Source organism: Ranitomeya imitator, chromosome 1 (genome assembly GCF_032444005.1).
Source record: "Ranitomeya imitator isolate aRanImi1 chromosome 1, aRanImi1.pri, whole genome shotgun sequence".
Lineage (NCBI taxonomy): Eukaryota > Metazoa > Chordata > Amphibia > Anura > Dendrobatidae > Ranitomeya > Ranitomeya imitator.
This window is the reverse complement of record NC_091282.1, coordinates 929802744-929814862: the sequence shown is the minus strand read 5'-3', so window position 1 is coordinate 929814862 and position 12119 is coordinate 929802744. Positions and strand designations below refer to the sequence as shown.

At 40.3% G+C, this 12119-nt stretch overlaps 1 protein-coding gene across 2 annotated transcripts in view; it reads right to left on the bottom strand.

Moving 5' to 3' along the window:
- PDLIM5 (PDZ and LIM domain 5) overlaps positions 1 to 12119 on the bottom strand; it is a 426156-nt gene that overhangs the window by 76360 nt on the left and 337677 nt on the right. For both annotated transcript variants that reach the window (XM_069743580.1, XM_069743581.1), the window contains exon 8: positions 8455 to 8594. In XM_069743580.1, coding sequence (XP_069599681.1) covers positions 8455 to 8594 — 140 coding nt within the window. The remainder of the gene's footprint in view (positions 1 to 8454; positions 8595 to 12119) is intronic.

The following is a 12119-nucleotide window of genomic DNA, read 5'->3' as shown; positions in this document are numbered from 1 at the left end:
TACAAATGACAGCGAATATAGTAAGCAATAGTAGATCATGGACTCACCGGACTCCTCAGCGGTGGGGTGTGGCTGGAATCGCTGCCGCTGGCCATGACAAATGCAATTCTGAAAAAAGAACAAAATAACATTGATCCTATGCTCCTATGCACAATCCAGCAATATATAAAAAAAAAAAAATAATTTAAACCACAAAGAACATTGCACTCCAACTGAACTAACGCTGAGCAAACAACACGGCCACATTGATTAAATTAAAGAAACAATGGCAGAGACAACCCAATGGCAGAGTACAAAAGCCTAAAGATAAGAAAACTAATCTACAACAGACAGACCCTATGTAGTAATCCCAAAAGGTTTTTTTTTTTTTTTTTTAAAAGTACAGTATGCACGGAGCAACACAAAAAACACAATAGTTTTTTTAAAGTAAAAAATTAACAACCCCCAAAAATTAAGGGCAGAAAAATTAATAACACACCATACTTTACAATAAAACCGACAGGGACGGAGACAATAAAAGGGCCATACAACGCCATACATCACAACCAGAAACATACAACAATGTCTTTACACAACCACAGTGCTGAACATAATACACAACTTGCAATAAAAAATTAATATATGTAATAAAAGGGCGCAGAATCATTCCATACTACCATACTTAACAATAAAACCGACAGGGCCGGAGACTATTAAACGCCATCATATAACGCAAGAAAACATCACAACTGAATACAAAAAACACCACCAAACCAAAAAATGGAAACGAAAAATCTATCCTGGAAAGAACAATAATCAAGGCCGCAGACAATGAAACGCCATCCTATACCACGCCATACATCACAACCAGACTAAAAATACCACAATATCTTTAACCACAGTGCAGAATATAATACACAACTTGCAAAAATAATTTAAAAAAACATGTAGAAAATGCAGAGAATCATTCTATACTTACATCTCTGGACAGCGGATGAATAGTAGAAGTCGTCTGGGGTTCTGGTGTGATGCCTCTAGATGTTCTGGAGATGTGCCTCTGGTGTCTTGCCTCAAGATGCTGCAGCAGAAGTGACAAACAATCCAACATTTTCTTTATATATGGGGGATGTTTTTCTCACTGTTTGCACTGTCTAGACACTTTTTTGTTTCATTTTATCTAACGACGCATGCGTCGCACAACGCACGCACGACGCACACCCGCGACGCAAGTGCGTTGTCAATAGGTTTCAATGGGAAATTGTAACGCATTGACGACGCAAGTTTTTTGGACGCTACAAAAATGCAACATGGTAGCGTCTCCGACGCCACCCATGTGCGGTGAAACGACGCATGCGTTGTGCGTTTTACCGAAAACGCACGACAACGCAACGCATGCGTCCCCAATGATAAAGATAGGGGCGCATGACGCATGCGTTGTCGTGCGTCGGCGACGCTGCGTCGCATGACGCTAATGTGAACGTAGCCTTAGCTCTATGGCTTCAGAGTAACTGTATCGGCCTGAATAGGAATAGAAATGTAGCCATTCCCCACGTATCGCTCTGGGTGAAGGAAAACTATTTGTATAGTTTCAGATAATCCTGTTCATTTCCCCATATCGGTGTTTTGCTCTAATCTAGCCTGTAATTTGAGGACAATTGACATAAAACGCTGTTTCTCTAAAATGAGGAGGGTTTGGAATGAATTGGCAGGATTAGGACTCGTACTCATGAACAAGGGAGAAGTTGGTACTGCCCAAGGTGAACGATCTGACTGAACACCAAGCACAAAAATCTTATATTAATTACAGAGTTTAAAAGGTTCAGTCACATCAGATTTTCATGTTCTGCACTTCTGACCAACTGGTCTTTTACTCTCCAGCCAAGAGCCCCCCGTCCCCCTCCACCCCTGGAAATCCTGAATGCATGCCACACATTAATTAGGTTTTCCTGGGACACATATCCCTTTGTAGCTGCATGAGAAGTGGAAGGACGGTGTACAAGCCCTGGCTATGTCTAGCCTTTATTCTTTACTCTTCTAAAAGACAATCGTCAGATCAGATGATTATGCAAATGACGAACCTTTACGAGATGGAAGTACTTTATATTAGAAGTGAAAAGCAGTTAAAAAAAGAACTCAAACTTGGCTACCACATTTTCATAGATCGGTTAAAAATTCAAGGAAAGAACATTTTAACAGGCATAGACAAACTAAGACTGACCTACTTTTAGTAGCCGGCTTTCATCAGAAAGGAGGGGAATTTATGAGCAGGTAATTAATAGCATAGTCTTGGTGCGTGCATAATATGTGTTGTATTATCTGATTCATTAATAATATCATACACCAAACTTAGTTTGTATTCATGAGAAATATATTTTGGGCACAGACAAGTCTTTACCAACCATATGTGCTTACATACGAGTCCTTTCAAAGTAACATGGCACCATCTAGAGGTAAAACTACATTATTGCAGCACTAACATTCTGTCTAGCATCTACTACATATTTTATATACTGTATGTACTCACTGTCGTTTATATGCAGGTTTAAAAAGAGAACGTAAACTATAGCTGCAATCCAGATTATTCAACCCCCAACTGCACGCTATGTTTATTAGCAAAATACACAAACTTTCTGCTCTTTGCAAAAAAAACAAAAACAAACAAACAATGCAAATAGCTCAACACAATAATATAACAGGAGGTTTCTCCAAATTCAACACAAAATGCCACTTTTACTGACTACTGCAATCTCAGAATTATTCAGACCTTTAACCTGTCACCATAGGCGATCTTACATTTTTTTACTCCCAGTCTTCCAAGAGCCATAACTTTAATTTTCCATCCACACACACATATATAGGAGAGCAACAATTATATTATAATATATACATATTATACAGTTGTGGCCAAAAGTATTGACACCCTTGCAATTCTGTCAGATAATACTCAGTTTCTTCCTGAAAATGATTGCAAACGCAAATTCTTTGGTATTATTATCTTCATTTAATTTGTCTTAAATGAAAAAAAACACAAAAAGAATTGTCCTAAAGCCAAATTGGATATAATTCCCCACCAAACATAAAAAGGGGTGGACAAAAGTACTGGCACTGTTGGAAAAATCATGTGATGCTTCTCTAATTTGTGTAATTATCAGCACCTGTAATTTACCTGTGGCACCTAACAGGTGTTGGCAATAACTAAATCACACTTGCAGCCAGTTGACATGGATTAAAGTTGACTCAACCTCTGTCCTGTGTCCTTGAGTGTACCACATTGAGCATGGAGAAAAGAAAGAAGACCAAGGAACTGTCTGAGGACTTGGGAAACCAAATTGTGAGGAAGCATGAGCAATCTCAAGGCTACAAGTCCATCTCCAAAGACCTGAATGTTCCTGTGTCTACCGTGCGCAGTGTCATCAAGAAGTTTAACCCCTTCAAGTCGCGGCCCTTTTTCATTTTTGCGTGTTCGTTTTTCGCTTCCCTCGTTCCCAGAGCCATAACTTTTTTATTTTTCCGTCAATATGGTCATGTGAGGGGTTATTTTTTGCGGGACAAGTTGTACTTTTGAACGACACCATTGGTTTTACCATGTCTTTTACTAGAAAACGGGAAAAAAATTCCAAGTGCGGTGAAATTGCAAAAAAAGTGCAATCCCACACTTGTTTTTTGTTTGGCTTTTTTGCTAGGTTCACTAAATGCTAGAACTGACCTGCCATTGTGATTCTCTAGGTCATTACGAGTTCATAGACACCTAACATGACGAGGTTATTTTTTATCTAAGTGGTGAAAAAAAATTCCAAACTTTGCTAAAAAAAAAAAAAAAAAAAAAAAGGGCCATTTTCCGATACCCGTAGCGTCTCCATTTTTCGTGATCTGGGGTCGGGTGAGGGCTTATTTTTTGCGTGCCGAGCTGATGTTTTTAATGATACCATTTTTGCGCAGATACGTTCTTTTGATCGCCCGTTATTGCATTTTAATGCAATGTCGCGGCGACCAAAAAAACGTAATTCTGGCGTTTCGGATTTTTTTCTCGCTACGCCGTTTAGCGATCAGGTTAATGCTTTTTTTTAATTGATAGATCGGGCGATTCTGAACACGGCGATACCAAATATGTGTAGGTTTGGGTTTTTTTTTATTGTTTTATTTAGGATGGGGCGAAAGGGGGGTGATTTAAACTTTTATATTTTTTTCATATTTTTAAAAACATTTTTTTTTCTACTTGTGCCATGCTTCAATAGCCTCCATGGGAGGCTAGAAGCTGGCATAGCCTGATCGGCTCTGCTACATAGCAGCGATCATCAGATCGCTGCTATGTAGCAGAAATGCAGGTGTGCTGTGAGCGCCGACCACAGGAGGGTGCTCACAGCAGACCTGCATCAGTAACCATAGAGGTCTCAAGGACCTCTATGGTTACCTTCCTGATGCATCGCCGACCCCCGATCATGTGACGGGGGTCGGCGATGACATCATATCCGGCCGCCCGGCCAGATGCGGTAGTTAAATGCCGCTGTCTGTGTTTGACAGCGGCATTTAACAGGTTAATAGCGGCGGGTGAATAGCGATTTCACCCGCCGCTATTGCGCGCACATGTCAGCTGTACAAAACAGCTGACATGTCGCGACTTTGATGTGGGCTCACTGCCGGAGCCCACATCAAAGGGGGATTCACGGCATGCGCAGTAGATGTACGGCGCATGTCGTGAAGGGGTTAAAGCCCATGGCACTATGGCTAACCTCCCTAGATGTGGACGGAAAAGAAAAATTGACAAGAGATTTCAACGCAAGATTGTGCAGATGTTGGATAAAGAACCTCGACTAACATCCAAACAAGTTCAAGCTGCCCTGCAGTCCGAGGGTACAACAGTGTCAACCCGTACTATCCGTCGGCGCCTGAATGAAAAGGGACTGTATGGTAGGAGATCCAGGAAGACCCCACTTCTTACCCCGAGACATAAAAAAGCCAGGCTAGAGTTTGCCAAAACTTACCTGAAAAAGCCTAAAACGTTTAGGAAGAATGTTCTCTGATCAGATGAGACAAAAGTAGAGCTTTTTGGGCAAAGGCATTAACATAGAGTTTACAGGAAAAAAAAAAAGAGGCATTCAAAGAAAAGAACACAGTCCCTACAGTCAAACATGGCAGAGGTTCCCTGATGTTTTGGGGTTGCTTTGCTGCCTCTGGCACTGTACTGCTTGACTGTGTGCAGTTTGGAGAAGGCACCCTTCAAATATCAGGGACATGAAGCAGTTTGCCAAAGAAGAATGGTCTAAAATTCCAGCAGAGCATTGTAAGAAACTCATTGATGGTTACCGGAAGCGGTTGGTCGCAGTTATTTTGGCTAAAGGTTGTGCAACCAAGTATTAGGCTATGTGCACACGTAAGAAATGTGGTGCAGAATTTTCTGCACAAATCTTCATCTCCTGGCAGTATCCGCAGGTGCGTTTTTTATGCATTTTTTTGTGCGTTTTGTTATGCTTTTTTTTGTGCAGATTTTACCACTGTGGATTTCTATAATGGAGGTGTGCAGAAACGCTGCAGAACTGCACAAAAGCAGTGAAATCTGCAGTGTTTCTGCACAGATTTTTCTGCACCATGTGCACAGCTTTTTTTTTTCACATTGATTTACATTGTACTGTAAATCACAGTGCAGTTCTGCAGCGTTTCTGCTGCAGAAAAATCTGCTGCGGTTCTGCACTAAATCTGCATCATGTGCACATACCCTTGGGCTGAGGGTGCCTATACTTTTGTCCACAACTGTGTATATGTATATATATATATATATATATATATATATATATATAGAGAGAGAGATAGATAGAGATAGAGAGATAGAGATATATATATATATATATATCTATATCTATATATACATACACACACACAAACACGTATACATGCAGTAATGCACACACAAATTTCTCAATTCTTTTTTTCACCACTTTTTGGCTTGTAGTGCCATTTTCCAAGACCCTTAGAGCTTTAAATTGATGGACTATGGGGCTGTATGAGGGCCTATTTTTTGCACCCTGAGCGGATAATTTTTCTACCGATACCAGTTGTGGGGTAGGCATGATATTTTCATCACCTTTTGTTACATTTTATTGCAATGCTTCGGGGGCCAAAAAAAAAAACGTAATTCTGGAGATTTGATTTTTTTCTTGTTACGTCATTTAACCATCGAATTAATTTACTTAATATTTTGATAAACAGTACATTTACAAATGCAATGATTCAAAATATGTGCTTTTTAATTGTTATATTTTTAATGAGGAAAAAGAGGGGTGATTTCAACTCGTGTTTGTTTTAGTTTTTTCATATTTTTAAAAACTTTTTTTTTCTTCACTTTTTAATGTATTTAATAGTCCTCTTCGGAGACTGGAAGCTGCGATCATCTGCTCGCTTGTGCTATACATAGCAACATTCACAATCTCTTATGAACACCAGCTACAGAGAATTGGCATGACAAGCAGGGGAGGGTCTTCAACAGACCCTCAACAGTAGTGGCAACTCACTGATGCACCACAATCGCATAATGGGCAAGTTTAATGATGCGCTCCCTCTTCTGGCATGTGTTAAATGCCGCTGTCAGAGACAATGGCATTTAACAGGTTAACAGCCATGTGCGGAGCTCTTCTCCACCCGCAGCTGTTAAAAGGCACAAAATGGCTGATTTTCCAGCAGATGATGGCTGATTTAATATGTGGGTTGGAGTGCGAGCCCACATCAAAGTTAAGGAGCCGGCATATGAAGTACCAGTACTACATATGTTGGTAACAAATTAACAACAGGCGGCTTCAGTACTAAGCACTATTTGTGTGATATAGCAGATACCAACTTCAGGCAGCGTGCCTGCAGAATCTCAGCCCATTCCTCATGGACAATGGCCTTCTGTTCACTAATATTCTTCAATTTGGTTTGTGTACTACATTTGCCTTATTCTAATTCCAAGAGATTTCTATGATGTTCAAGTAAACCGACAGATTCTCCAGAACCCTCCAAAACCTTGGAAAATAAGCCTTGGGGACTTCGGTATGTTTGATACCAATGTCCCTTTCATAGTGTTAAAGATTGGAAGTAGAAATTGGATTCAACCTATCACCCAACATGATCCAGATGAAGGCCAAAACCCCATGAGGCAGATGATAATTATCCCATATTAGGGGCGGGAAATTCCTTTTCGACTCGACCTACGGCAATCAGATTATCTCCCTGGATCAAGGTATCATCAGGATCTAGTAAAATAATTTGTAATATTATATTTTTCCATGAAAGGCATCTAGGCCCTCCTTGACACTTTGTAGTTAATCAGCTATTATTATTATTTATATAGCACCATTGATTCCATGGTGCTTTACATGAGAAGGGGTTACATACAAGTTACATGATATTATAATTATTATAATATCATGTGACAGAGTTCCATAGTCTCACTGCTCTTACAGTAAAGAATCTGCATTTGCTTATGATTGAACCTCTTTGCACTAGATGTAGAGTATGCCCCCTAGTCATCATTGCAGGCATAGGTGTTAAAAGATCAATAGAAAGATCCCGATACTATCCCCACATATTTGTACATTGTAATAAGATTGCCCCTAAGCTTTCGTTTTTACAAACTGAATAACCCAAAGGTTGCAGAATGCCATTCTGTCTTGGTACAATAACCTTGGTCGCTCTTCTATGTTCCCACTTTAGTTCTGCTATGCCCTAAACCTGAAAACAAAGCTGGACACTGTAAAATGTAGCTGGACAAGTGACTTATAGAGGCAAAGCCATGTTCTTGTCATGAGCATATATCTATGCCTCTTTTAATGCAGTCTATGCTTACGATTATATTTGCATTGGCAGCAATTGCACTGGCTTACTTACAGAGCAGATTAGTACAGACTCCTCTAGTGCTTTTGGATCAGTAAAGGTGTACATCATGGAGTTCAGGCACGGAGACATTCACGTTTAGTAGGTGCTCTAGTGTGCTGACAAACCTCGGTGCCTGCTGCCACCAAATCTTGCTGCAGGTCTTTTGCAGTCACCTAAAAAGCTTTTGACCACCTGCCTCCTGGTATCTGGTGCCAGCCGATGATCGCTTCCTCTGTGTACCCATCCAGGTAGTGAAGTCAGTTTTACTTTAACTTTGAACTAGTCAACTATGCTTGAACCTTTATTTCTAGGAACATTCATAGCCTTTTACATATTTTTGTATCCTTTTGGCAGGGATAGAATGGCCCATGTGGATTTCCATTTGGGTTAGGAGACTCGCGGTCAGCCCTAGCATTGCAGTCCACGCACGGACTATGAAATATGACCGTTTGAACCTGACCTTATTTTGTACAAGGCAATGATATACAAATATGTTCTTTTACAGGGGAATCTATTGGGGGGTTGAAAAAGTTTTGAGACTGCAGTAGTTAATCAGTAGACATGGTTTGCAACTGTAATATTTGTCATCATAGCAATGATTATTAATTCCTCAGCAGATTCAGCTACCTGGCTGCCAGCCTCCCGGCTTGGCTGCAGAGGTTGATCCAGTAGGCTTGTACGCAGACGGTGCAGGGTTGTAGGAAGCAGGCATAATCTTTGAGGATGCTCCAGCAATCCCAGTAGTTGGTGCAGACTCCAGCAAATCACTGTTGGTAAAAAAAGATAAGTATTATAATAAATAGACAATATTTTGGTTACGACTGAAAATCTTCACGGATGGAAAGGAGCAGAGATTATTCAACAGAGAATACTTTAGTGCAAAAAATAATGGACACATTGACTTGTCAGGAACATCCATCTAGTTCTAGTGCTGTTCACTATTCATTATACCGCATGTACAGTTATGAAAATCAACAAGCAAACTGAGGTCAGCATTTCCACCAAGCAAAATCTTATAGTAATATATTCATTGGTTTATTGCAGAAAGTTAGTAATTATTTGCCAATAAACCATGACCACCACCTGAGTATTCAAGTAGTTGTCATTCCTGATGGTTTTCCCTCTACTCCTACTCCGCTGCTCAAACCTTTTTCATCCAAATGCCACCACTCCAGTACTGCTACTCAGATCTGCTATATCCAAGTTTCCACTACTCTAGTACCTTTGCTACTTAGTACAGCATTGCTTTATCCAAGCAGGGGCAGGCTGGTCCTCCAGTGGCTGTTTAGGGCTGCCCGGTTGCCTGCTGCTTTAGCAGCTGCTAGATGGCACTGTACCTTTAAATACAAAATCCCAGCCACATCAGAGTACTACAGATGCACCCACAGAGTACACGCCATGACGTGAAGTCAGTGGATTTGCACAGTGTGTCTGGTGTTGCTTCCACCCAGTGCCGAGAAGCTTCAAGCTTGTGGGCAGAGATGGGAGAATGCCTTTGGATGATATATGCATCACAGGTCAGGCTATATAGGAGCAGGTTAGTGCTTTGATGGGGTCATTCAGAAAGCTGCACAGATGGACACCAAAGTGGCCTGTCTTAGTCACTTCTGGCTGGCCACCCCATTGCTGAGCTGAGGCTGAGCACAATGCTGAGAAGTATTAGCCAAGTGTACTGGTGAAAGTGGATGTATAAAAGGTGTGCCTATGTATATCTGCATGTAAAGGCACCCCAATGTTTGTGCACATAGATGGAAATGTATGCGTGTGTTATGTAAGATGTTTGTGTATGTAATGGAGTATTACAATATGGCTTTTGAATATTATGAAAAAAATGAATGAGACACTTTGCACAAAATTTGGCCAAATAATATTCAAAAGCTGTATTGCTATTCATGTTTTTTGTATATTGTATATGGAGGTAGCTGCTCCTGGTATGCACATATTCACACTAGTTTGGATGTGCCAGTCAGTCTTTTTTGTTATTTCTATGTTCGCTTACTGATCGATCACTCCGCCCTTCACCATGTAGTGATTTTATTTACAGCAGGTTCCTATCTACCCATAAATGCAGGCTTTAAAGATAGAGGTGTCCACATTCACCCAGGAATTCAGACATAAGCTTTAGAGAGGTGTTCACATTGGACAGGGACCCATCCGACTTATGGGACCACCTTGACGTTGGTTGATGGGCAGACATTATTTGGCCAAATTTTGTGCAAAGCGTTTCATTCATTTTTTTCCTAATATTCAAAAGCCTTATTGCTATTCATATATCATATTTCACATTGACATCCTTTAGCACAATAGAGTGCAACTTTTTTTGTATCTGTGTGTACGAGCATAGGTTGAAGTGTATACGTGTGTAAGTGCATAGGTAGAAGTGTATATGTGTGTAAATGAATAGGTAGAAGTGTATACGTGTGTGTAAGTGCATAGGTAGAAGTGTATACGTGTGTGTAAGTGCATAGGTAGAAGTGCATAGGTAGAAGTGTATACGTGTGTGTAAGTGCATAGGTAGAAGTGTATACGTGTGTGTAAGTGCATAGGTAGAAGTGTATACGTCTGTAAGTGAATAAGTAGAAGTGCATAGGGAGAAGTGTATCTGTGTGTAAGAGCATAGGCAGAAGTGTATATGTGTGTAAAACATATTCGGCTGTTTAAGCATACTCTTTTACATTTGCATTAGGGAATTCTATTTTCTGTTATAGAATCAGGCAAATTTACACATATGAAAATACTAAATATGTTTATTTGTTTAATTTTTACTTCCTCTTTGTCTAGAGGAGCCACAGTTGGACACCTGTCATCATTGGTTGGTTTGGCTGATGTTGGGTTACAGTGTATGGGGACTTTAGGATTTGGCTGTTTTCACACTCTCCGCACCTTCACATGCTGGCTTCATAAGGAATTTGCACACAGAATCATGTGCAAACCGCTTTCTCTTCTGCTTCTGTCAATAGTCTCAATTGAAAGAGGCAGAATAGAGGGAGGATGGCATGTGAACACAAGTGTGAGAAATGTGTATCACGTGAGAAGTGCAAAGCATGTGGAAATAATGCAATCCTAGCAGTATATTTCACACTGTTTGGCTTTTGCATGTCAAAGTCATTGTCAAATTCTCCAAATAAGCCCTGCAAGTTTGGCGATACGGTAATTTAATTGAATTCCATCAAGCCCTTATTTATACAATACCCTTTATATTTATTTTTTGGGTGAAAAAGTATCCAAACATTTTTTTAAAAAAATGGTGTTCAGAAAGGCCTCACTATGCAACTTTTGTACAGTGTTCACACATTTTGTGAACGTGACATGCTGTTTGATGAATAAGGCAAAACTATTGGATAACAGGCAATTTCCAAGTTCCCCCCACACACACGTTCTGATCTCTGGTTCTGTTAAAGGATCTATGTGTTAAGCTTAGTCCTGTTAAATTTTAGGAAGTCAGGCTTGGCACTATCCAAACATCAGTTCATCAGATATAGTATAAAGATAAGCCAGGGGAGGGGGATATGCAGGCACCATGACCAGTAACCACTGTTTCAGGTTCCCACAGACTTCTGCAGGCTTGAATAAGTGATCTGTAGCAGCATGTGCCTCCCATGCGCAAGACTGGCTTATCCAGACCAGAGGCTTTGTAGATCCGAGCTTCTTCGCGAGACACAACAGTAATATTAACAGATATCAACTAGCAAGGTAATTTTTACAGAACAGGTTATACATACCAAGATGTTAAACCTGTTATTTGTTCTTCTTATTTTTGCAACCTTGCCACAACATAGTCGCTAGTTTGCTATTTTCCGGTTATCCACCCTATACCCCCAATTTATTTCAAAATATCTGGAAAATCACAGATGTCAGGGAGCAGGCAGACGTCTCCTTTCGATTTAAGAAGGGTCACATTTAACATAAGATTTTTTTAGGTTGTAAAATGTTAAAGAGCTGTAGGCTTTTTGGTGCTTCTGGTCACAGCAACAGCAAATGCAGTAATAATAAAATACGAAAGCGAGGCATTTCGGCAGTTGTAAGTGAAATGCCTCACATTCGTATTTGGCCAAATGACAATGTTCCCTCCCCCTTGTCTGCCGCTTTGTAAACTAGATCCATTCGTCATAGTAACTTAAAGGTCCTTTGGGGCACTATATCTATACACCTCCCCTTGAGAAAGCAAGGATAATATCCATGCGAAACTCGCATTGGGGATGGGGATTCACTCACCCGATTTTCTGATCTCCTGAATTCTTTCCTCCATTGCAGGGTAAGATGTGGTGATTTTTCTACACATACTTTCTGAC